At 47.1% G+C, this 25346-nt stretch overlaps 1 protein-coding gene across 1 annotated transcript in view; it reads left to right on the plus strand.

Moving 5' to 3' along the window:
* The window catches only part of tex2l (testis expressed 2, like), a 155276-nt gene that overhangs the window by 123878 nt on the left and 6052 nt on the right, over positions 1-25346 (plus strand). The window contains exons 7-10 of the mRNA XM_086000390.1: positions 2608-2707; positions 11361-11493; positions 16408-16545; positions 17928-18140. Of these exons, the coding sequence (XP_085856516.1) occupies positions 2608-2707; positions 11361-11493; positions 16408-16545; positions 17928-18140 (584 nt within the window). The remainder of the gene's footprint in view (positions 1-2607; positions 2708-11360; positions 11494-16407; positions 16546-17927; positions 18141-25346) is intronic.

Consider the following 25346-nt stretch of genomic DNA (forward strand, 5'->3'; position numbering starts at 1 on the left):
AAGAGAGCAGTCTCATTCTACTCACTAATCACAGTGTCAGTGGGTAGCACTCTTGCCTCCTACTGCGTCTGAAAGTTGTGGGTTCAAGTCCCGCTCCAGAGACTTGAGCACAAAATCTAGGTTGACACTCCCAGTGCAGTGCTGAGGGAGTGCTGCACTGTCGGAGGTGCCATCTTTCAGATGAGATGTTCAACCGAGGCCCCGTCTGCCCCTTCAGGCGGACGTAAAAGATCCCGTGGCACTATTTCGAAGAAGAGTAGGGGAGTTATCCCCAGTGTCTGGCCACTATTTATCCCTCAACCAACGTCACTAAAAACAGATTATCTGGCAATGAACTCATTGCTGTTTGTGGGAGCTTGCTGTCACATTTCCTACATTACAACAGTGACTGCACTTCCAAAGGACTTCATTGGCTATAAAACGCTTTGGGACATCCTGAGTTCATCAACGGCACTATATAAATACACAGTCTTTTTTTATATAGGGAGGCTGTGCGGTCTGAGAAGTAACATGGAGCAGCCCGAGCTATTACCAGTGAGACAGTACCTTTGACACCATTGATAGCACTGATAAGACCAGAAGTCATCAACTTAACTCTGGGTAACAGACGTATGAGCTGGTACCTGTCCAGAGACTGCTGTTGGCCTGTAACATGCGGTAAAATAAACTCAGCCCCACTGTAGCTCAAATCATGTGGTTCAATAGTAAATCAGTCCCAGTTGTATGGTTGGTTGCGGGACGCGGCTGCCTCATTACCCGAAACGTCCTGTGAATAATTGGAATAAGTTCGACCCTATATATTCTGAGCAAATACAGACTGCCTCAGCCAGTTCATCCAGCGAGTAGCTCAGTCCAGGAAAATTCCCGGTCTGTGGGCTGCTACGATTGGTCTCGGTGCCCCTGACTTATGAAGGTGAAAACTGGCCAGGGTTACGAACTTACGGACAGGAAAAGACCCACTGGTCCATCCCGCCTGTCCCACACAACTGTGATGCCTTGAGCATCACAATAGATACACTCCCCACCCGAAACCATGTGATCTCCTGGGAGAGGCGAAAAACCAGATTATAAACCCAGGAACATTAGGGGGGGGGGGGAGAGGGGGAAAGGCTGGAAAATTACTCTCCGATCCACCGTAGGTGATCGAAACTAGTCCAGGAGACCACACTGGCCCTGATTAATGTTATACAGTTCCCCCTATCCTGATTGCTATCCAACAACCCCTCGCTGGAAGTATACATGTATGCACAACGGGTAAGGGAAATAGCGGTCTCAGAGGTGATGCTGCCCGTGGTCAAATAGTTTACCAGCGCTCACTGTCTAGGTTCACACGTGAACAAGGCTAGTGGCGCAACGTTCCCTGAGAGCATGTGACACCTTTGGAAAAGTGTCTCAGCAGGGATTAAACGTCTTCAGGAAAAAATGACAAGAAAGGGTTAAGGAAAACAAGAATATAATCTGAAACACTTCAATTTGTGATTTGGTATGTGATCAGAACCTTTGAATTCAAGACTTTTGTTAGACATATTCAATATATACTGCATCTTATTTCCCAGTGTATCACTCAATAAATTTGCACTGATTCTCTCACCATCATTAATCCATTATTGAACATGTTGTCCTGCTTCGTCCATGTTAAGTGCAATGGTTTCCGTCTGTCGTGACACCTGTCACTGTCTGAAAAACAGACTATATATAAATAACCAACGCATGGGAGTGATTTCAAGGGTGTTTGAGTTCAGATTAAAGTTTAAAACTGCTGAAGTCTGACTCTGTAGTTTATTGCTTCGTCTGAACCTTTCAATCAGACAGCTGCCTTGTAATCGTTCCTGGGCAGTCATTGTTCCGTGCACCGTCCAGTCATTCCCTCCAGCCTGGCCATGCAGACAAGCTGCACCTTCCAGTGGGAATGTGTCCATACTACTGAACATGGTCAAAGGCCCTGCTGTAGAGAAATCTGTTTCTATCCATTTTAGCTCTGACACCGAGAAAGGGTAACATTTCTGGTGCTGCTGTCCACTGCCAATGTACCATACTTTGATAAAGTGGTGTTAATGGCTGTAATTGTGATTCCTATTCTCGCTAATTTATATTGGCTCTCAGTCCAGCAACGCCTCAAATTTAAAATTCTCATCTTTGTGTTCAAATTCGTCCATGGCCTCGCCCCTCCTTATCTCTCTAACCTCCTCCAGCCCTCCAAATCTCCAAGTACTCTGTGTTCCTCCTGTTCTGGCCTCTTGAGCATCCCTCACTTCCTTCGCCTCACCATTAGCGGCAATGCCTTCTGCTGTCTAGGCCCTAAACTCTAGAATTCCTCTCCACCTCTCTCTCCTCCTTTAAGACACTCATTAAAACCTCCTCCTTTGACCAAATTACCTGTCCTAATATCTCCTATGTGACTCGGTGTCAATTTTTGTCTGATAATACTCCTATGAAGCACCTTGGGGCATTTTACTATGTTAAAGGTGCTATATAAAGGCAAGTTCTTGTTGACAATAAATTGAAAATTTAGATGATCACGGACTAGTATATCAATTATGTCAAATGTTATTTAAGAATGCAGTCGAGTTATTAAGCAGTTTTATTTGACTTTATATCTTATACTAGCTGCCATACTTTATGAATGAGCTCACGCTCACAGAGTTGGACATGGGGACATCGCTACCTGTGGTCATCCGCACTTCCAGCCCATCTGTCAATCAAAAAGGTGAGTAGATTCAAGCTACTCAGAATTTCCTGGCAGACAACAAAGCTGTTTATCATCATCATCAGGGAACTGCTAGGTCAGACGAGGTAACAATCAATAATTAGAGTACCGGTTATTTCATTATTCTCAAACAGTAAAGTTTTGCGTATATATAAAATCAAATCCTTAACTCATTTCCTCCTAAGTTGAAGTCAGTTGCATAAAATCAGTTGCAGTTTGTCCCTTTTGAAAGGACAGAAACCTGAAGTTTGCAGCAATGATATGCTTGCTCGATCCTATGGGCTCGATTCTCAAGCCGCCTGGGTGTCTATATGTATCTTGAATGTTTTCCTGTACTTTCGGCTGCTGTTCATGGTTGTGAAGTATCGGATGCATATGCTTAAAGATTAGCTGGGGATTTGCATTAGCAGTACAGAGTTTGCAGCAAAGCAATGAAAAGAGCTATCACTCCCAACACAGGCACCCGCACACAACACCAGGCGGACTTCCAGCTGTTGCTCAGTGTGTAGATATATTAAGCCATACCAAGAAGGTCACAAGTTTGATCCCTGCGCTGCTCCTACTGAGCTGATCTCAGGCAAGACACTGATAGGGGCACTTAAATTAAGCTCTGCACCACCGGGATAGGGAAGGGGAGAAAGAAATCGGTTCGGATTCCCAATTTCAGACTGTCAGCGGCGACCTCTGCTGCAAAGTCGACAGGTGTGGCTGTTGGGCGAGTGCAGGATCAGATCTGGCTGTGGTAGCTTCCATGATGGAATGGCCTGTTCAAAGGGTCCCACTTGAAGAATGGCCACCTGGGCAAAAATACACAAGAGCAGCTTCATGTACCACAGAAATAATTGGAGAGGCAGGGAGGAAGAAAAAGAACTTTAACTGTGAGACTCGTTTGCCTAATAAAATTTAGATGCTATACAGAGGTTTTCAGGGTAGCAATGTTCCTCCTCCTGGTGCCCTAATTGTTCTCCCATTTGGAATATTTATTTATGCTTTACCATTTAAAAAAAATCCATCCTTAGATAGCTCCTTCGGTTTACTAAATTTACTAAAACCTTATTTCAATTAGTTGAGCAGCTGTGTGAATGAGACTCAAACTACCCATTCACATCATTCATCTGTAACTGTGTTAGTGGAGCAGGAAGTGAGGGGATGAATCGCACATTTCTGGGAATATTGTTTGCCTTTTCATGCTTACAGAACACAACATAGACTGAATTTTTGGGGAAGGGGAACCGATGCAAAATGCGCAGTTCATGTTTTTCCAAGACTTTTAAAATGAGGGTGTTCAGGAGGAAGATAGTCCATTTATATATTCAGGCCACAGATATCCGCCTCAGCATGCTGAGCCCCACTCTCTCCTATGAGATTCAGAATTGTGCCAAGGTGAGATGAGTTGCGTGATTAATAGTGAGGTCGACTCTAAGGGCAGGATTTTCATTGGGCCGTAGAGGCGGGATTGGAGGCATGTGGGGGGTTAAAATCTCAAAATCAGGGGGCATGAACCCTTCCCGCCCCCAACCCACCTCCATGCCAGTTTCAAAGGAGGCGGATACCCGATCTGTGCTGGGAGCCGCCTCCCCGAGGCGGGAAGGGGATTAGTGCCAATTAACTACCTGTTAATAGGTAGTTAACAGGCAGTTTTTAGCCTAATCCCTATTTTTGGCCCTGAAGTGTGGGCTGCCCGACGGCTCCAAACCACACCAAGTTAGCGAGGCGGGCCATCGGGCTGAAGGGCTTGGAGGGCTCGAGAGGTCCAGTGTTCAGGTGAGTGATGGGTGCATGAGTTCAGAGGTAAGTGTGTTTGGTGTTTGTAAAGTGTTTAAAGAAGTTTTACTTACCTTTATTTACCTTTACAGCCTTCCTTCCCTCAGGTCTCGGGAGTCCCTCATCTCACTGGCACAGAAAGCAGAATGGCCGCGAGCTGTCAAAAGTTGCAGCATTCAGCTTTCTGTTCTGGAGAGATCTCTAAATCATCCTGACAGGAAGGAATTAACTTGGAGTGCAGATTGTCAGTGTTTGACAGCTTCACAGAGCTGTTAAACGCTGATATTTCATCTGTCAAAAGCTTTTGACAGATGAAATGTCAATCTCTGATGTCACCTGTTGCCGGGTGGCCCTTAATTGGCCTGCTGAGCCTGTTGGGCGGGGGCTCAACAAGGTCAATCAAGTGAAAATCGCGTGGGTTGGCCACAACTCAATGGAGGCGGGACTACAACCCCAAAGGTTGCAGTCCCGCCTCCTACACGCCTCCAGTATTAAAATCCAGCCCTAAATGTTCCTGCCAAGGGTGAAACCGGTAGCTGACTTGCTGCAGCCTGATTCCTGCCCGACAGGAACAGTTAAAATTGACCCCAGTATTTTGTAGCAAGGTTGTATATAGTCTAGACACCCTGGGCCTTGGCCCATCGTTTAAAAAAAAAAATAAACAAATATATTTTCTGATGCTTTTCCATGTCCACGTGATCTTATGCAGTAAATGATAATGTTGTGCTTTCTCCTTCCTTCCGTCTTAGTGTTTGATGTGTATAATAATAAAATCTGTTACCTGTAGGCCAATTCAGCTGAGTGGTTTGCATATTAACATTTCAACATTGCTATCCACAATATATAAAAAAATATCTCGCCTCTCTGAGCAGTTCCTGTCAACTGTTTCACTACAAAATTCCTATATGCACATTTATAATGGAAACTGCCTATGTAAACCTGTCACGCTGTAATCGCACCTTCCGCCCAGCAGTGGTGCTGCAGCGCTACCACTGGCGGGAGGGTGTAATAACAGCATTATAAGTTTACATAGGCAGTTTCCAATTATAAATGTGGACATGTGAATTTGCATGAATTCCTGCAGGTTACTTATCCCCTTGGCTATCCAGAGGAATAGCCCAAGGAATTCCTAAATTTGTAAATTATGAGTTAGATTGAAACGTGCAACCTTTCTAAAAGGCTATCCGTCTGTAGATTATTTTCATTGAGATGATTTCTGCTTTGTTCTGTGTAATCTGTGATGAAAACGGTCTGATTTTATCTGCAGTTCTCACATATGCATTCGGTTGTGCTTATCTGGATTAGGCAAAAGATTAACCTGCCTCTACAGCTCAATCCTGGGCTCCTTCCATCTGTGGTCCAGTTATACTGAAAAGTGCCTCAAACCTGCCAGTGTTGACTCAGTTTGCTTCACCGTATGTCGAATGAGTTTATTGACAGTGGCGAATGGAGAGGGGGAAATGAAGCAACAACGTGGTGTTTATGTTCTGAACTTGGTCGGGAAGGAGTGGGGCATGTGCCATAGGTTAGAAACTACTTGACCTCCTGAACAAACTACTGGCTGTGATTTTCCACTTATGCACCTGCCAGCCCGTGATTTCTCTGTCATTTATAATGAATGAGGTGGGGGGAGAGGGTGAATCGCAGTCTGGGGAGGGCACAAGTGGTAAATCCTGGCCACTGTGTCTGAGCTCAACGGTTGGATATTTAAGTCCATTCTCTTTCACATAAACCACCGTTACAGCAAAGTTAGTGGTATCATATGGTGATGACATCAAGCGCCGTTAGAAGTTGGCGGATAAGTGAGAATCTGGTCGTACCCATGTAGCGCAGCAACACCCAAGGCACAGGAAGGTATAAAACAAATAAAAGAAGCATTACATTCAGGGAAATTTGTCTTCACCACATGGGCAGTAATCTGGCTGATCGCTTCGCCCGCCTGTTACAGAACCCGTACGATTTTCATTCCATCGAAATCAATGGCTTGCAAATCGCGTGGGACGTAGAACAGGCGGATGGAAATCTCGACAAACGGGATGGACAGGTCAAGGCGGCCGTCAGCCTGGTAGCGAGTAAGATCGGCATTGCGGCGAAGACAAGAATTGACCTTAATGTGTCAAATTATTCACCAAGAAAAGGAGATGGAATAACAGCAACAACGGAAACATCAGGATCGACAATCCAGGATTGCCCTGGATTCTCCAGGAATTAAGGATTAATCTCCAGGACACTGCTGTGACCAACCCAGGAGAAAAATCATAGGGGCTTTAAAAAAAATGGCCTAGAAATTCAGTATAGCCACGTTCGGGGCGCTACAGTCGGGCGGCCGCTAAAGTTTGCGCACGGCGCAAGTTCGCGCCACCTTCGCCGATAGTCGCATCGCCCCAAGAGGTTGCTGCTGCGCTAAAACAGGCGATGCACGACTATCATTAGGCGCTAAGCCGGCGGTCCGGGGCGATACCCCCGAGGGCGGGCGCAGCGCAGGTGCGGCGAGTTGCTGATTGACGGCAGACACTCTGGCGCCGGTCAGCTCTTAAAGGGGGAGGGTGGATTTGTTTGCCTGCCACGCCCTGCACACTGCAGCCCTGAAGCTAGGCCTGACCACTTCTGCTTCATCTGTGCAACGCTCAGGGCTATGGAGAAGGCCAGGGAGAGAGTGCAGCGCTTCAGCGACGGCGACCTGAGGGTGCTGGTTGGCGGAGTGGAGCGCAGGCACAATGTTCTGTTCCCTGAAGGTGGCAGGAGGCCGCTGCCCAGCGCCTACCGGAAAGCCTGGAGGGAGGTGTCAAACAGGGTGACCTCCAACAGCGTGGTTGCCAGGACTCCTGTGCAATGCCGGAAAAAGTTCAACGACCTCACTCGGGTTGTCAGGGTGAGTACCCTTTCCAGTGTCCTCCTCATCCCTGCATGTGCACCTCAGTTTATGGGCAAAGGGACCTGAAAGCCCTAATGGCCAGCCCTCATCCAGCAGCTATGGGACTGTCATGAAAATCACTTGCACATTCAGCACTTTACACACTGTACAAGCTATTCGACCATGGGAGGCAGTACAGCCAAGATCAGGGCTTCACACTGTCAGGGCTAGTCCACCATGGGAGGCAGTGCAGACAAGATCAGGGCTTCACACTGTCAGGGCCAGTCCACCATGGGAGGCAGTGCAGACAAGATCAGGGCTTCACACTGTCAGGGCTAGTCCACCATGGGAGGCAGTGCAGACAAGATCAGGGCTTCACACTGAACTTAGAGGCCGTCCTTTCTCTTGCAGGCCAAGGTGGCGCACAACCGGAGGAAGCAGCGTGAGACCGGGGGAGGCCGTCCTGACCTCAAAGAGCTCTCCGACCTCGACCAGCATGTGGAGCGCATTATGGCAGGCCGGCTGATTGGCCCCGTCGCCAGTAGAGATGCCAACCCTGTTCTGGGCCCCAATGGTAAGGGCATCACCTTTTTGACCTCTCTCTTTCCACTTGCGCCTCAGAACAGCATCCTTTGCCACTGTCCGACCAATGCAGTGCATGGCAGCACTCATGCCTCCCTCGCTGCCGCCCTGTCCTCATTCTAAAGCAACTCTTGTGCCTCCCTGCTTTCAGATGGTGAATCGCCAGGTGAGGAGGCGGGCCCTCAAGCTGCCACTGTCAGTGATTCAGAATTCGAGGAGGAGGAAGAGGAAGCCGGCCCATCAGTGCCACCCTCAGCCGAGGCAGCCCATGGCGATGAAGGGGACACGTCTTCCCTGGAGGGGAGCCGGGGGGAAGGGTCGGAGGAGAGTGAAGCTCCGGGGCCCAGCGGCCTGCAGCAACGCGGGAGGGGTGGGGAAGCTCGGCGGACTTCTCCCCAGAGGGTGAGTGCGGCCTCCAGTCCTGCGACGGTCAGCGCAGAGGAGGTGCGCCTCCTAGAGGAAATGGCCGTCCAGGCTGAGCGCAGGCACACTGAGCTCATGGCTGCAGTGGCAAGGATGCCTGACTCCATAGAGTCTCTGTCAAGGAGTGTGCAGGAATTCGGAGCAGCACAGGCCAGGAGTCTGCAGGACTTTGCGGCAGCACAGGCGGCTTCTAGCCAAGTGCTCAGTCGTGCCGTCCATTCACTGGCTGGTGTCATGCGGACACAGACCAGGGCCACACGGGCACTAACTGCTGCCACCCTCGCTGGATCGGCCAGGCATCGCCAGGGCACTCGCCGCGCAGCAGCAGCCCAGCAGTCTGTTCTTCAGCAGTTTGCTGCGCATGCTGCAGTGCTGGCCCGTGCGAGTGCCAATGTCTCAGGCGACCAGGGAGTACCTGTGATCTGTCAGGTTGGCACCATTCCTGCAGCCGACACTGCCACTCCTCCATTGCAGCTGCCACCAGCCGCTGGACAGACTGCTGCCGCCCAAGCAGAGTTGGAGCAGTCAGCAGCCGGCCCCTCCAGGGCCAGAGCTGGTCCAGGCCGACCCCCAAGGGCATCTGCCGTCTCGCCATCTGACCCTCAGCAGCCTTCCCCCAGCCTTGCTGCAGCCACTGGGGTCCCATTGAGGAGGAGCTGCAGGGCGGGCAGGGGCCAGTCACGGATGCGAAAGGCATCACCCTCGCAGGGCAAAAAGTAGAAGGTCTGGCCAAATGCTTTGTGTTTGTTGAAAGGCCGAGACTGGTGTAGTTGTCTTTTTTTTGAAAGGCCGACACTGGTGTATTTCTTTTTTTGGAAAGGCCGAGACTGTTCGTTTTGTGTTTTTGGAAAGGCCGAGACTGTTCGTTTTGTGTTTTTGGAGGGGGCGTCTCTCCATTAGTTTGTAATGTGGGAAGGGCAGAGGTTTCCAAGTAATAAATGTTCTTAAATCGCACTGCCCATGCTTTATTTTGCAAGTCCTGGTTGCCCTGCTCGGCTGAGGGCTTGTGGAGCGGCTACATTCATCTGGTGACATTGGCACAAGCCATTCCCTGAGAGGGGGCCTAGAACCGACGTTCAATAAGCCGCCGACGGGCGGGCCTTGCACTTTCTGCCTCCCTCCTGTGCTGGTCCTCCTCCTCCTCCTCCTCCTCCTCAGGTGGTCCTCCAATCTCTGGTGGCAGTGGCTGAGTCCTGCGGATAGCCAGGTTGTGCAGCATGCAGCACACGACCACGAAATGGGAGACTCGCTCCGGCGAATATTGTAGGGCTCCTCCGGAACGATCCAGACAGCGGAACCGTTGCTTCAGGACGCCGATTGTTTGCTCAATGATGTTCCTGGTTGCTTGATGGCTGTCATTGTATCCCTCTTCAGCAGGGGTGCTGGGCGCATGGAGCGGGGTCATCAGCCAGGTACACAAAGGATAGCCTTTGTCCCTGAGAAGCCATCCTCGTGGATGAGGCTGGGCCTGGAACATGTCTGCCACAGAAGTCTGGCGCAGGATGAAGGCATCGTGGCTGCTGCCTGGAAAGCGGGCATTGACAGCTAGGATGAGCTGCCTGTGGTCACACACCAGCGGAACGTTGAGCGAATGGTAGCCCTTCCGGTTGCGGTAATCCTCGGCATTCTCCAGAGGTGCCCGCAAAGCCACATGCGTGCAGTCAATGACGCCCTGCACCATGGGGAAGCCCGCTAATGCTGCAAAGCCCATTGCACGCTGTTGCTGCTTGACAAGGGCCATGGAGAAGGAGATGAACTGACGTCTCCTTCTGAAAAGGGCATTGGTCACCTGGCGGATGCAGCAATGCACGGCGAACTGGGAGATGTTGGAAATGTTCCCAGTAGCGGATTGGAAGGAGCCGGTGGCATAGAAGTTGAGAGCCACCGTCACCTTCACTGCCACCGATAGAGACGTCCTGCTCCTCAGATGTGGCTGCAGACCACCGCCAAGCAGGTGGCAGATCTCAGTGACCACCGCCCTTCGGAATCGCAGCCTCCGAACACACTGCTCGTCAGACATGTTCAGATAGGAGAACTGCTGGCGGTATACCCTGGGTGGGTAAGGCCTCCTTTGCCGACGCCTGTTGCCCCCTCTCCGTCTGGCCATGACTGCCACTCTCTCACGGCGTCTGTGAGCCCTTTGAATGCAATGGAGAAGGCCAACGTTTGCACCCATTGCAGCCCCCATTATATGTTTGCAATCAATGATATGACACTGAAGGTAAAGACAAGTGGAAAGCTGTGGCCTGAAGCCACAAGTACCTGTGCGAGTGTTGAGCCAAAGCAGAAAGCTCTCTACCTTTGTCTCTCTGCAAAAGGAGTCCTGCAAAATGGCTGCCTTTTCTACTGCAGGAGGAGTGCCCTTTAATTTGCGCCCCCCGCGCCCCGCATCGACTGAGAACCGTTCCCTTCTACCAGTCGCTAGGGGCGCCAGGCGCACAATAGGGCGGCGCCACTTAATTTCCGGTTTGGGGCGAGCAAAGGGCGTTGCATGATGAAATGACGTCAGGATCTGCGCGCGCAGCTGAGCGCGCGCAAAGGCTTTGCGCCGCCGCTAAATCTTTAGTGAAGTTGGGGAGAGGCGCAGATCACGCTGCGCCCGGCCACTAGCCGCCTAGCGCCCAACATCTCCTCCTCCTAAGGCGTTACCGGCTGGCGCAAACAACTGAATTTCGAGGCCAATGTTTTTTTTCATTTTGTTCGAAAACTTTTGTTTGCTAGTTAATAAAGTATTGGAGATTTGAAAAGAGGCAATTTGTCTGACAGTCAAGAATCCTCCAATCAAGTAATGAAGAGTCTGTTCACTTTCCAATTAATGTGGGAAGGTGGTGTCTTGTGAGGGTGGACTTATCAGGTGACCAATGGTGGGGACGAGGTCTTGTGATGAAAGCTCCAGAGTTGGGAACCCTAATTCTGGCGGCTATTTGGAGAACGTATAATGGAGGTGCTGCTATCAGAGGAGAACCTCAGGAGGAAGGGTTCCTTTTGAAAGGAATGACTGTGTGTGTCACTGGCTCTGTCCTTTCACAGGGCTGTGGGTGGATTTGGAAATTGCGTACACCGGGGTATTGCAGATGACGCTGGAAACCAAAATGAACTTGTGCAAGTTGGGGAAAGAGTCGGTGCCGGAGGGGGTGAGACTGGCGGACACAAGAACAGAAGGGTAAGCAGATTCTGAATTTTATTCCTGATGTTTGCCTGACTAGCAAACCCAAGAACCTGAAAATTATTATATTCATGACTGAAAAGTACGCAAGCTAGAACTCTTACCCGATATAAAACACAACTATAAATTGAATGATCTTTTCATACTTCCCCCCGCCCCCCCCCCGTTTTCTCCAGCTACATTTTGAAACACCCTCGTCTGACAGCCACTGCCAATGCCACTCTGTGTCCGGCCAGCATAACTTGCCATTGAATTCAAGTCAGATAGATTGTGGGCTTTGACATGAATCAGTCATTCATGAAAGAAAGATTTGTGAAATAATATTGAGTGGCCTACGGGCGGCGCTGTCCAGGGAGAGTATAAATACTCGGGCACGGGCCCAGCCTTTGGTCCATCTAGCCCACCAATTCCACAGAGTATTCCCATGGTCCATTTCTAATAACCCCAAATCCCATTTGCTGGCAAGAACCTCTCTAAGTTCCTTCTCAAAACCCATTAAGATTTCTTGTTCCACCACCTGTGCTGGAAATCTGTTCCACATACGCCACTAGTTTAGTAAAAGGCATTTCCCATTTTTATTGTTCTCAATTTGTAAATATGACCCCTCATACTTAAATTCTGTACATGGCAGAAAAGCTTGCTTGGATCCAATTTGTCCAAACCTTTTCATCATTTTAAACATGTCTATCATATTCCCTCTCGGTCTTCTCTTTTCAAGGGAGAAAAGACACATGGTAGTCCATCTTTCCTCATGCGTCATTCCCTTAAGTTCTGGGATCAACCGTGCAGCCCTCCTTTGTAACCCCCTCCTTTGTAACCCCCTCCTTTGTAACCCCCTCCAATAACTGAATATCCTTTCTGAAATAGGGAGACCAAAACTGCACACAGTACTCCAGACGTGGCCTCACCAGTGCCAAATACAGTTTTAAAATGACCTCTCTAGATTTATATGTTATACTCCTTGCTCTACACCCCAACATTTGTTGTTTTACTTTATTGCACAAATAGAAAATTATTAAAAGGTGCTTTTATGTGAGTGAAACCAAAGTTCTGCTTTCACCGTCTGACTGGTCATAAAAGATGCGCTGTAGATAATGATGTAGGAAAGACCCATGTGAAACTCGATTGAATTTTGTTCACCTTCCCTCCCTAGTAGCACTTTGGGAGAATCCAAATCTGAAATTAATTTAAAATGCAGGTGTCCAGTTGGGAAAGAGCCTCCTTCTACTACTGAGGAAATGCAGCGCACTGATCAAAGACCACAGGAAATGAACAAGGACCACGATGAACCATCAGGAAATCTGACGAGTCAAAAAAAAATTCTGTCAGATTTGAGTGGAGCCAAAAACTGCTGGACGTTTCCGGTCCTGGTTCCTGTACCTGCTCAATACTTTGTACAATCTAGTGCTAATCTTTTCTATAAGCCCCTGCCATTTACATCCAAACAAAATGATCTTCCCAGTCACACGTATATGCATGGGCGTACATATACACGTGGATACACATGTTTGTTGATGGACAGTTTGCCCCAAGGCTGTGACCATTGAATTTTCACACAATTCTTAGCCTGTCCTGACGAGGCTTACCTTAGAAAGCTGGTGCTGTGTCACTGTTGTAGAACCAGACGGAAAGGTGAGGACGCCAGATGAATGCAGGATCGGGCTTGGGGCTTGCCCCCCCCCGCCCCCAGTTGTACAGCTGGCCGACACCGCCCAAAAATCCACAGCTCTTCTGGCATACTCCTGATGGAACTTCAACAGGAGTCCGTCAAAAGGAACCACAAGTTAGCCTGGGACCAGGATAAGCCAAGTACCACCTGACATGAATCTTGTCATTCATGTGGAAATGACTTCTGAAATAATATTGGGTGGCCTGCTGGTGGCACTGTCCAGGGAGAGTATAAATACTCGGGCATGGGCCCAGCTTGCTCAGGACATTCTTTAACAGGAACTAGTGAAGGACACAACTAGATCTCCATGTTGAAAAACAGTTGATTAAAGCTTTGTTTAACGCTTAGACCAAGTGCCTAGTAGTTTTCTTACGTCATCACCTTAAAAAGTTGGAAATTCCCAATTGTCCTGCTGGGGAAGAGCTTCTGCCTGCCCAAATCATGGCTGTCTGCGTAAAGAGGGAGGGACAGGGAATTCCCCACATCGGAAGTTCTTTCATTCCCAGTCCATTCCCAGTGGGACCAAACGTAGGTCCAGCGGTGGCATACACGCTGCCGAATGGCATATGTGGGACCATGGGAGAGGCACCTATCAATTCTTTCTGAAGGGGGGGGTGGTGGAACCTGGCAACCTCTTGGAGCTGACAGCCTCTGCCAGGATTTCCAGCTATGATGGGCATCCTAGTTGCATCTCTAGTGGCGCAGGGCATGTGCCATTGGTAAGCGTAGCGAGGGAACCTCCCCCATGTCCCCGGAAAGTCCAACAAGGCCTGTGGCAGAGATTCCCAGTGGGCGCGACTCAACTCTTAAAGTGGAATCCACCCTTGTGTGGATTTTCAGGGCCAAGATTTTTGTGCTATTCCAGTCCAAATTTGAAATTGTAAATGTTTCTGAGCTCTCGTCCCTAGTAATTACCCAGAAGTATAGAAAAATCCCACAAAAGCAACATAGCGACTGTTCAATCTGCATTGCTACATCTATTAATTCAGAAAGGAAATAATATGCTATTACAAAATAAATTCTCATGAAAAAGGAAAGTCTTCTTACACTGCACGTTCTACCAACTCTTCCTATCTTTAAATGTAAGGGCATGGCTGTGTCAGGCAGGAGAATATTTCTCATTGGTATATTATTTTGTTTCAGCCAGTTTACCTGAGGCAGCACAGTGTGGAAGCTTTCCCCTATCTTATCCACTATATCCAACGCAATCCATTTGCTTCATCTGGATGGCAAGCTGTGGTGATACTGTGGCATGATTAAAACACTGCGGATTAAGATAGGAGACCTCACTCTGATTCAGTGTTCATTTGCTTTATTCAGGTCATGCTCTAAGCTGAATGTCACTGAATCCCTTCTTCAATCTCCAATGTTTATTACTGCGATAGTGCAATTCAGAAAATCTGCTCGGCTGACTTGACAGCCTTTGTGACGGTTCAGGAAAATTCTAAATTAGTAAAAGTCGCACAGGATTGTGTGACTGTAAGTTTTTAGCAAATTAGGTGGATGGATAAGGCTGTTTTTGCTGCGGCAGCTCTTTAATTTTATAATTATATCCTCGTTGTGATATTGTATAATGGGATTTATGGGAATCAGAGATTTCTTTTCAAAACGTTATGTAATTTAAGATGTGAAATCTGGTCACTAAAGAAACTGGTGTGAATCAATCTTGGAGCTTATTCTAGTATCACAAATCAGTGGATGTCTTTTCACAAAGTAGGTCTATTTGCTCTACTACGTCTCTCCCCCCACCGCCCCTCGCTACCCTTCCCAATTGCTGCCAATCACTAACCTCCCTCCCAATCACCGCTCCCCTCCCCCCAGTCACCGCTCCCCTCCCCCAATCACCGCTCCCCTCCCCCCAATCACCGCTCCCCTCCCCCCCATTCACTGCTCCCCTCCACCCCATCACCCCTCCCCTCCCCCCAATCACCGCTCCCCTCCCCCCCAATCACCGCTCCCCTCCCTCCCAATCACCGCTCCCCTCCACCCCCATCACCGCTCCCCTCCACCCCCATCACCCCTCCCTTCCCCCAATCACCCCTCCCCTCCCCCAATCACCCCCCAATCACCGCTCCCCTCCCCCCCAATCACCCCTTCCCTCCCCCCCCCATCACCCCTCCCCCCCAATCATCGCTGAATTGGCAGAAAGCCATGGGCTGTGTGACCCATGGTCATGTCTCCCCCGGCAACAAGAGCTCAGAAAATCAGCCTTATAAAACAATAAAGAGACTAGATAAATAAGAACAACAGTTATTTTAAGATAATTATTTTAAGATGCTATTTATTGTTTGATTTGTCCCCACACCCTTTCGTTTCGTCTTTCCTTTTACACACAAGCCTAGATTTTCAACTGGGCATTATTTTAATGCTGGTTTAAAACAATGGCAATCGAAAAATCACAGTGTCAAAAATCATGCAGCGTGAGATATTCATCATTGATCTAATAAACTAGCGAAGACAGTGCTTCTGGTGACTAGTAGTCATATTTCCTGCAAAGTGGGAAGAAAGAATGATTAGTCAGCAACTTGTAAATCATTTCAGGATATATTTAAAGTGCTCCCTCATTGTTATATTTATTATTTTACAAATAGCCGCACTCTATTATTTTTTATTTCAGGTTTTTTTTAATCCATTTTCTCTCTGTATGGGTCTTGCTGGGTCATTCTTCTTCAACAGCTCACAAAGGGGCCAGGCAACACATGGGCATGTGACAGAAGCCCAGCAATGTGTTTTCCCTTACCAGTGGGGAGATCCTTCACCATGAGAATTCCAATGTTGGGAATCAAGCAGAGGCGGAGAGAAATTACACCTTTTGCTCTTCCCGCTCGTGGTCCTCCGGAGCCGCTCCTCACAAACAGCCACATTCTCCAAGTTCAGGCCTTCCGACCATTGCATCCTCGTGTCTTTGTGGTCCCAGGAAGCTCCACTCGTTCAGCCATCAATGCAGGAAAGAGCAGCAAGATGTGATTGGCGTATTTGGGGCAGCGCAAGGCCTCTGGGGAATCACTTAATGAGAACAACTCGCCGAGCTGGAGCTCATTATTACAATCGCTGGCGGTCCGCCTGTCACGGATTGAGTTTATTTGATGACTAAAATAATGCTTCCGGCAGGACTAAGGGAAGAAATTGGGTGCGACAATAGCTAATAAATATCGTGCTGATGGATTTAATCACTTTGGGTGTGAAGTCTGCCTTTTTGCTGATGTGTTGATATGCTAATGCTTACCTCTTCCTTCCTGCAGATCTAAGCCCCGGGCATTTGTGCTGGCAGACAGTGATGAGGAATCTTCAAGTGCTGGATCTTCAGACGAAGAGGAATTGCCTACAGCAGAACCACAAGGAAGCATTGGAGACAAACTAGGTCCACCTGGTGTGGAGGTGTAAGTTGGGATCTTCTTCATTATCCGGTAGATGTTTATGGGCAGTGCTGCTGTTACTCTGTCACAGTGGACTGGCGGGTAGTCTTCACCCAGCATATTTCACATTTTTGTACTTTTTTTCAAAAGAAGGCATTTATTATAACTTTAAAAAGCTGGAATGGTTTAGTTCTAAAATAGCTATTTTATGGAGCCGCAGGTCTGTATAGAGACCATTGCAAACATAATCCCATTTATGATGAATTATATTTATATATTCAAATTCTGTCATAATCTCTGACATTTAGACCATTACGTGTCATGGCGCAACAGGGAAAAGATCAGATGACCTAATAGCAGCAGTAACGGAAGATATGAGGGTCCTACTGTAAAGCCTTAAAATAACAAATAAAGGGCATATATTAAAAAGAGAGACTTGCATTTATATAGCGCCTTTCACGACCATCGGACGTCTCAAAGCTAATTAAGTACTTTTGAAGTGTAGTCACTGTTGTAATGTGGGAAACGCGGCAGCCAATTTGCACACAGCAAGCTCCCACAAACAGCAATGTGATAATGACCAGATAATCTGTTTTAGTGATGTTGGTTGAGGGATAAATATTGACCAGGACATCGGGGATAACTCCCCTGCTCTTCTTCAAAATAGTGCCCGTGGGAGCTTTTACATCCACCTGAGAGAGCAGACGGGGCCTCGGTTTAATGTCTCATCCAAAAGACGGCACCTCCGACAGTGCAGCACTCCCTCAGCACTGCACTGGAGTGTCAGCCTAGCTTTATGTGCTCAAGTCCCTGGAGTGGGACTCGAACCCACAACCTTCTGACTCAGCCACAGCTGACACTTTAACTGTGTATATTGTTACTGAAAATGTATTCAAGACCATAATACACTCTTGTGATTAAGGTGACTGTAAGTAGCTTGCGCTTCACTCTTGGGTACCTCTCAACTGTGGTACAGCTTAGTAATCCTTTCTTCCACCTGTTCAGTGTTCTCAATTTTCCAACAGTATAAAATATAGCTGTGAGAGTACAGGGCACTCCCGTTCCGAGGCACCATGTTAGCTGGAATACCTGATTCATTCTCTTGACTTCTGTGGTTGAACAGAAGCAGCTTGATGAAGGGAACAGTTTGCTTATCATGAGGCTTCTCATTCAACAGCTGATGGCAACCAGACAGCGAACTCTCATCCTGTTTTCACTCATGTGACGTGCATTATTGCTGCTGAGAAGGGGCGTCACACAGAGCAGGCCACTGCTTGATTTCACCTGAAGGAGGATTAATGGGGGTGGGGGAGGGAGGGAGGGGTGGAATGCAGCCCACGAAAGACTAAAAGAGACCAAGAAATAACTCACGCCATTTGTACAACTAAACTTCCTTGTTCTTTCAGGTATGCTGCAGGGAGCAGCACCAGCAGAAAGATTCTCAGATTTGTGGATAAGATTGCCAAATCAAAATACTTTCAAAAAGCCACAGAGAATGAGTTCATCAAGAAGAAAATAGAGGAAGTGTCGAACACGCCACTGCTGCTGACCGTAGAGGTCCAGGAGCTAGCGGGAGTGCTGGCTGTCAACATTCCACCTCCTCCTACTGACCGAATATGGTACGTCCCATACTGCCACTTGAAAGTGAACCGTTCCAATTCTCCCTGCTCTGTGGTAGAGGGGAGCAGTGTCCTTGCTCAGTAAAATAATAACTCACAGCATGAATAACAGGCAGTTATGCGCCACTTGGCAATCGGCTTAACGTACGAGAATCAAGACGAAGACAACCAAAGCATTTGCGGATTGTTTTAGATAGCAAGTAGAGAGGATATACTCGCCATAGAGGGAGTGCTACAAAGGTTCACCAGACTGATTCCTGGGATGGGGGGGGATTGTCCTATGAGGAGAGATTGAGTAGACTAGGCCTATATTCTCAAAGTTTAGAAGAATGAAAGGTGATCTCATTGGAACATACAAAATTCTTACAGGGCTTGACAGGGTAGATGCAGGGAGGATGGTTCCCCTGGCTGGGGAGTCTAGGACCAGGGGTCACAGTCTCAGAATAAGGGGTCGGCCATTTAGGACTGAGATGAGGGGAAGTTTCTTCACTCAGAGGGTGGTGAATCTTTGGAATTCTCTACCCCATAGGGCTGTGGAGGCTCAATCATTGAGTATATTCAAGACAGAGATCGATAGATTTTTGAATATTAAGGGAATCTAGGGATATGGGGATAGTGCAGGAAAGTGGAGATGAGGTAGAAGATCAGCCATGATCTTATTGAATGGCGGAGCAGGCTCGAAGGGCCAATTGGCCTACCCCTGCTCATATTTCTTATGTTCTTATGTAGATATGGGCAAGTACTAGGACAGGATGGCGATGAAGCTGGCTGGAGCATGCCCTTGTACATAGATCTAAAACAGCAGTGTGAGCTAGTTGGGCTGAATGGCATTTTCTTGTTCTTATATAATAAATGTGATGTAAGAATTATTTTTGAGGTGAAACAATTTTTTGAGGCAGTTTTCAGCTACATCACCTAATGGGAAAATAAAATCCACAATCAAAATGTTATTTTCAAGGGGAACTTGTGAAGCTAGACAACTAATCAGGTGACAAAATAATGAACTCATGAGTTACCATGCTTTCAGTGTCGTGAAAGAACACCAGCCCTCAGGCCAGACACTGTTAGTTTATGGTAAATCTTCAAAACACCAAACAAACTAGCGGTTTCCTTCTATGTTTTTCAAAATATTTGTGACATGATATATTTTAATCTTTTTTGGGTCCTGCACACATTACACATCATTCAGATCTCATTGCTTCCCGTTAGTCACCTCTCTTTGTTATTGAGGTTTGCTTTTCACATGTACTTTTATAACATTTCATAAATCTCCTTTCTCTTGCCTTCTTTCCCTACCCACAATTTTCCCCTTTTCTCTCCCCAAGGCCTGTGTATCCATGTTGTCCGCTTTGTTTAAGAAGGCGAGATGGTAAAACGCTAAGTATTTTTATGGGAGTCTTCAGTGGCACTCCTATCCTGACTGCTTGGTTGGGGTTGTGAAGGGCCCCGCCTAAACATAGTTTTCAGCTCCCATAGATGACATGACCAAAAATGATGCACTCATCTAATAGAGGAAGCCTTCAGGCAACTGTCAGTCATGGCTAGAATTCAAACCTCTGTCTCCCAATCCAACAGCTAAAGCCTTGCAGCTATGAAGCCCGCTCTTTTCAATCTCCTTTCTTTGCCGAAGATTGTCATAACTCACTTTCACCTTTAGCACTGATGAGCAAACGTGTCTTTTGAGTTCACAAAATAGTACAAACGCTATTTATACCATTCCATATGTACGGTGCAGAAACAAACCAAAAGTAATATATTTTATTCACGATTTATTAATATTTAAAGAATTCTCACACATTGTTCTCACACACTGTTGTGTGGCCCAAACACAGGGATGTATAAACTGACAGTAAAGTAAAGTTCTGGTTTAAAATTAGTTTATTGATTGACATCAAGAAATTCTCTTGAAGAACGCAGCTTATACAAAGCAAGCAGCCCGCTCTATGCAGAACTCGGTATGGTATTTCTGTCTTATTCACATTAACTGACTTGCAGGCAGAATCCAGTCCATCCTTAACTGTCCCAATTGGAACTTCTTTATTACCATTCGCATTCCAGTCCCCTCCCTTTACCACTGACCTCTCTATTAATATTGTAACTACCCAGTCTTGTCATACAGCCATGTTTCATATTTGTTATGATTCACGTGAAATCCAGCACCTTGTTTTTTTTTTTTGGTTAGCTGGGTATCTGACATGCACAGAAACCCAACACCATGTTTCAGAGTATCCAAAGCAAGCTATTGGGATATCTACTCCTGCAGAATTTGTTTGCCCAGTATGGAATACGCCCACTTTCCCCATAGGGACACGCTGGACTTATCTGAATCTGGAGAGCTCAGGCACAGTTGACCCTAAGATGTGCGCAGGGGTACTGGTTGGGTTTTCTCAGCCAAAACCAGCCAGCTGATCAGTTCAAAGTATTGGTAAACTTCCCATTGAATGTCCAGCTAGGATAACCCTATCCATTCAACCATTGACTTGTAGGGTTATCTGAATATCTGGAAGCAAGTAGGAAGAATCCTAGCTCCAGCGACAGGTCTACCCCACCAGATTCTGTTTATATACTAGGCTGGCTGGCTGGTTAATCATCGACAGTCTCCTGGTGTACTGTGTATTATAAATCTCATCAGCATAAAGAAACTTCTCCTGAAATAACACTGGACGGCCAGCTGGTGGCGCCGTCCAAGGAGTATAAATACTCGGGCGTGGGCCCAGCTTGCTCAGGGACATTTTGTAAGGCAGGAACTAGTGAAGTACAACTAGACCTCCATGTTCTGAAACAAGTTGATTAAAGCCTTGCTTTATACTCGAACCATGTGCGTAGTGAGTTTTATTACGTCACTGTGGACCTGCATGGTACAGGTATTGGATTATCAATTGCACCACTGAGGGTTAACTTGATTATAAAATTCCATTGCCAGGTGTGTCATCTTGGAACCACCTCAACTTCAAAATCACCCACTTATCTTCCCCCTGAGTATAGGCACATGTTGGTCATTAGACAACTGACAAGCACAGGTTTTGAAGTCCTCACCAGGTGGACAGCAGGTAAGAGGGAGTCCTCACCAGTGGCATGTTGAACAGCAGAACTCGCCACCTTTGAAGCTCTGGGAATGCTGTATTCCAATCACCCACAAGAAGCAATGGGCAGTTCTGCAGATGGCAGCTCCCCGGGTAAATGAGAAAACCGTCCTTACACCTCAGTTGTGCTTTAAGTGCTCAATCGTCTTGGGCCTGGGGGGTTCAGTAAATCACTAAGTACCTTTAATAGAAAGTGAATGTGACTGGATACCAGCTGCAGCTCACTTCTACTAGCAATCTATATGCCTGCAGCTACTGCGTGCAGTCTAATGGAATGGGTGAAGTAAATTGAGATAAACTGACCTTCACAAACGAATAAGGCGCCATAGAGACTTCAACCTGTAGTGCCCACATTTATCATGTCAAAGACCCGTCTTAAAAAACAACCAGCAGGCTTGTGTCTGGAGATAAGGTCACGTAATCAACTTCTGTAATGAATAACGATTAGTAAAATATAATAAGCACGGTCATTAAAAATACAAGAAGTTTCAATTTATTTTCAGGTTGTGCTGAATTTGTGAAACTTGTCTCATTATTAAATGCCAAAAATGTGTATTTCCATTTATATATAAATTTATATATAAATACAGTATAGTCATTCACAGAATGAAAGATATCTGGCAAAATCAGTTTTCTTCTTCCAAAATATTCTCTCCTGCAGGTGCTGATTCATGCCAGCAGACAGTTCCATTGGCACCAAGCCATTGTTAAAATCTAGGCCTCTTCCCAATATTTCTTGCTCATGTTCAAGGCAAAATGTCAGCACCACAAGCAACCCTGCATTTCCTATGAACCACACCTTAATCTTATGTTAGTATATGAGATAGCATGCCACCGAGCAAACAATTACCACATTCTTCTTTAATATTCATTCTCGGGATATGGGTGTCGCTAGCAAGGCCAGCATTTATTGCCCATCTCTAGTTGTCCTTGAGAAGGTCTGCGCGGTGAGCCTTCTTCATGGACTGCAGCAGCTCAAAAAGTAAGACTCACCACCACCTTCTCATGGGCAACTAGGGATGGGTAATAAATGCTGGCTTTGTTAGTGACACCCAAATCCCCAAAATGAATGCATTAAAAAAACTTAAACCATTGAGGTATACATCAGAGACAGTACAGCCCACTAACTGTGTTCTCTGGCTGTCTCCAAATCAGTGGAAACCACCACACTAGCAGACATAGGAACATAAGAAATAGGAGCAGGATTAGGCCATTCAGCCCTTCGAGCCTGCTCCGCCATTCAATGAGATCATGGCTGATCTTCTGCCTCAACTCCATTCACCGGCCCTATCACCATATCCCTTGATGCCCTTACTAGTCAGAAATCTATTGACTTCTGTTTTGAATATATGGACCATATGGAAACTATTAATTGAGTTTATTGCAAAAAGTAAAATTATACAGATGCAATAATGAATCAGCAGTTAAACAGAACAAGCTCAATATTTAAAACTATTTGTTTCAAAAAACAAGGACCTGGAATTTGCAGTTGTAACTATCAGCATTTGCTGTCGTTACTCTGTGAATCAGACAGCAACTTCTGGAGTCTGCACATGCGGGGTTAAACGCAGAAGTCCAGAAGTTACTGTCAGTCATTCCCTGCTCCTCCACAGGGTATGATGTTGAACTCCCCAGAGCCAGCAATCAATTGAAGTCACTGAATGGACGAGAACTTAAGCTTTTACACTGGAATAACGTTCTTTAAAAACCCCGAAAAAGTTAAGCCTTGTTGAATGAGGTGTAACTGGGTTTTTAATGGCGTACTAAGTCATAATTACTGCTGAACAACCGTTCTGTCCCTGGAACCTAATTTTATATTTGTGGAATGTCAAATTTTTCCATTATGATAAAAATTCCATGGCCGCGATTTTGCCAACTGAGGCGGGTCCGGGTCGGCCGGGGTCGGTGTTGCGGTCCTAGCCCGCTGCCTACTGCAGCCCGCACGCTCCAAGTGATTTTACGTTAATAGGGCTTGTTAAGCCCACCCTGCGAGGTTCCCGGCCAATTAATAGGAAGCAAGTCTGATGACGTCATTTGATGACGTGTCATCAGCCGGTTTCCTTAAAGGGGCCATGTCCAAATTGATTTTGACATTTCTGCTGTCAGTGTTCTACAGCATTGAGGTGCTGCAAACACTGACAGTCACTGCACAAAGGTGCAGGGCTGCACCCAGGCTCTCCCATAACTCCCTCCATATGCTTATGGAGGGAGTCACAACACGCAGGGAGGTTCTCTTCCCTTCCCATAGGCGGAAGAGACCTCCCCAGGAGACCAACACAGCTGGTTGCACATTGTACAGAAGGGCACAAGCAGGGATGTCGTCAGGAGGACCAGGCTGTAGTGGCGTAAACCTTTCAATGATCTCAGCAGATCACGAAACGTTACTGCCAAGCCACACTCAACCTCATCCTGCTGTGCCACTCATCACATCCCCATCACTCTGCCTTCCCTACCCTACTCCTGCACATCTTTACTCAGACCAACTCACCTTGCACCCCCACCCATCCCTCTCTATCTACATTATCACTTCCCCATCTCACTAGCCACCCCTCACACTCACCGTCAACCTACTGCAAGCATACAAACTAACAACACACAAGGGTAGGCACCTGGGTGGTTTAGCCAATGTTCATGTGAAGTTTCTGTTAATGTGTTGTCAAACATTGAAATCTATATTTTCTACACTTTACCTTATTGGACTGATCTGTGCTCACTTTTGGAAGTGTCTTAGTGAGTTCCAGTGAATGTTGAGACATAACTCCGCCTCTCCCCCCCCCCAATTGTGATGAGTGTGAAAGGAATGGCTTGGAAATTATAGGGATGCTTTATGCTGCTGGTGTGGGGTGATGTCAACCTGGCGCATCATGTGGCAGCCAGGGTGTACAGCATCAAGTGAAGTAAATCTGGCCATGGTGATGCCATCGCTGGCCTCCCGGGCAGCAATGTTGTCGGGAGCTGATGCCCTGTGTCCTGTGCAGTATCAGGTGATTGCGGAGAAGGTTGCTATTGTTGTTGGTGATGCTGGTGTGCCTGGTGATGTTGATGCTGGGGCTGATCGTGGAGGGATTCAGAGGACCAAGATGAGATTTTTTCAAGGGCACCGATGGTTGCTGGAATAGATGGCAGCTGAAGTTGAGATGACAGAAGTGATATGTCAATGGTGAGAGAGCTTGCTCCAAGGAGGTGACAGTGGATAGAGAATTTATTCCAAACACTTCCAAACTGCATAAAGCTCAATCTGTCCTCCAAGTCCTGAAGGCTCAAGCTTCTGACATTGGAAAGTGAACAGCTGTGAAATGGTAGCTTTCATACCACTTTTGCAGCTGTCACCTATTCACAGCAATGGGGAGACAGAGAACCCGACCTACTTACTTGACGTGATCTCCGAACGATGTGAACCCAGTTAAAAAAGTGGGAAAATAGAAATAGGCTGACAAAATAGTAGTTAACAAGCACTTAACTATCTTAAATGCCTCCCCCATCGCTTGGCGTTGGGTCTGTTCTGAAGTCGCAGACCCGACACTTTGGAAACTTACATGGAGGCAGGTTCGGAGCGGGCTCCCAACCCGGTGTCAATCATTTTGATTTTGACAGCGGACCCGCCTCCAAACCCACACTCTGAGTGCCGGCAAAATCGCGGCCCATGTTTTTAAATAATTTCTTTTGAAGTTTGTTTATGATATTTCAGCTTGCACCTTAATCCCATGGGTATGTCCCAATCATTATTTTACTCTCTGTAAAATTATTAAAAAGTGAAGGAAAATCAGTGCATTTTACTTCCTGGTTTGCTGTCTGTGAGAATTCTTCAATGTGATTGACTGCTTAGCCTGCTTGATGACATCACTGTTGCTGGACACTAGAGATCCCCTAGAGTTGGCGTCAGATTCAAATTAACGTCAGGAAAAGTGAAATCGATGCCACAGAGACCATTAAATCTTTGTGGGCAGCTTTCTTTGAGGTCAGCGGCGAGTGCCGTCACTTTGCCGCTGACCGCAATATCCGGGCCATTTATCTGAGTGCAAGCAGTTCTCCTGAGCATCTTTTGAACACGAATCCATGATGACAACCTTCACAGAATCCCTATAAGCCTCCAACACCTAGAGTGGCACAACAAAATAGGAAA

Source organism: Somniosus microcephalus, chromosome 11, assembly GCF_052327205.1.
Source record: "Somniosus microcephalus isolate GS21.2 chromosome 11, FLI_Smic_1.0, whole genome shotgun sequence".
Lineage (NCBI taxonomy): Eukaryota > Metazoa > Chordata > Chondrichthyes > Squaliformes > Somniosidae > Somniosus > Somniosus microcephalus.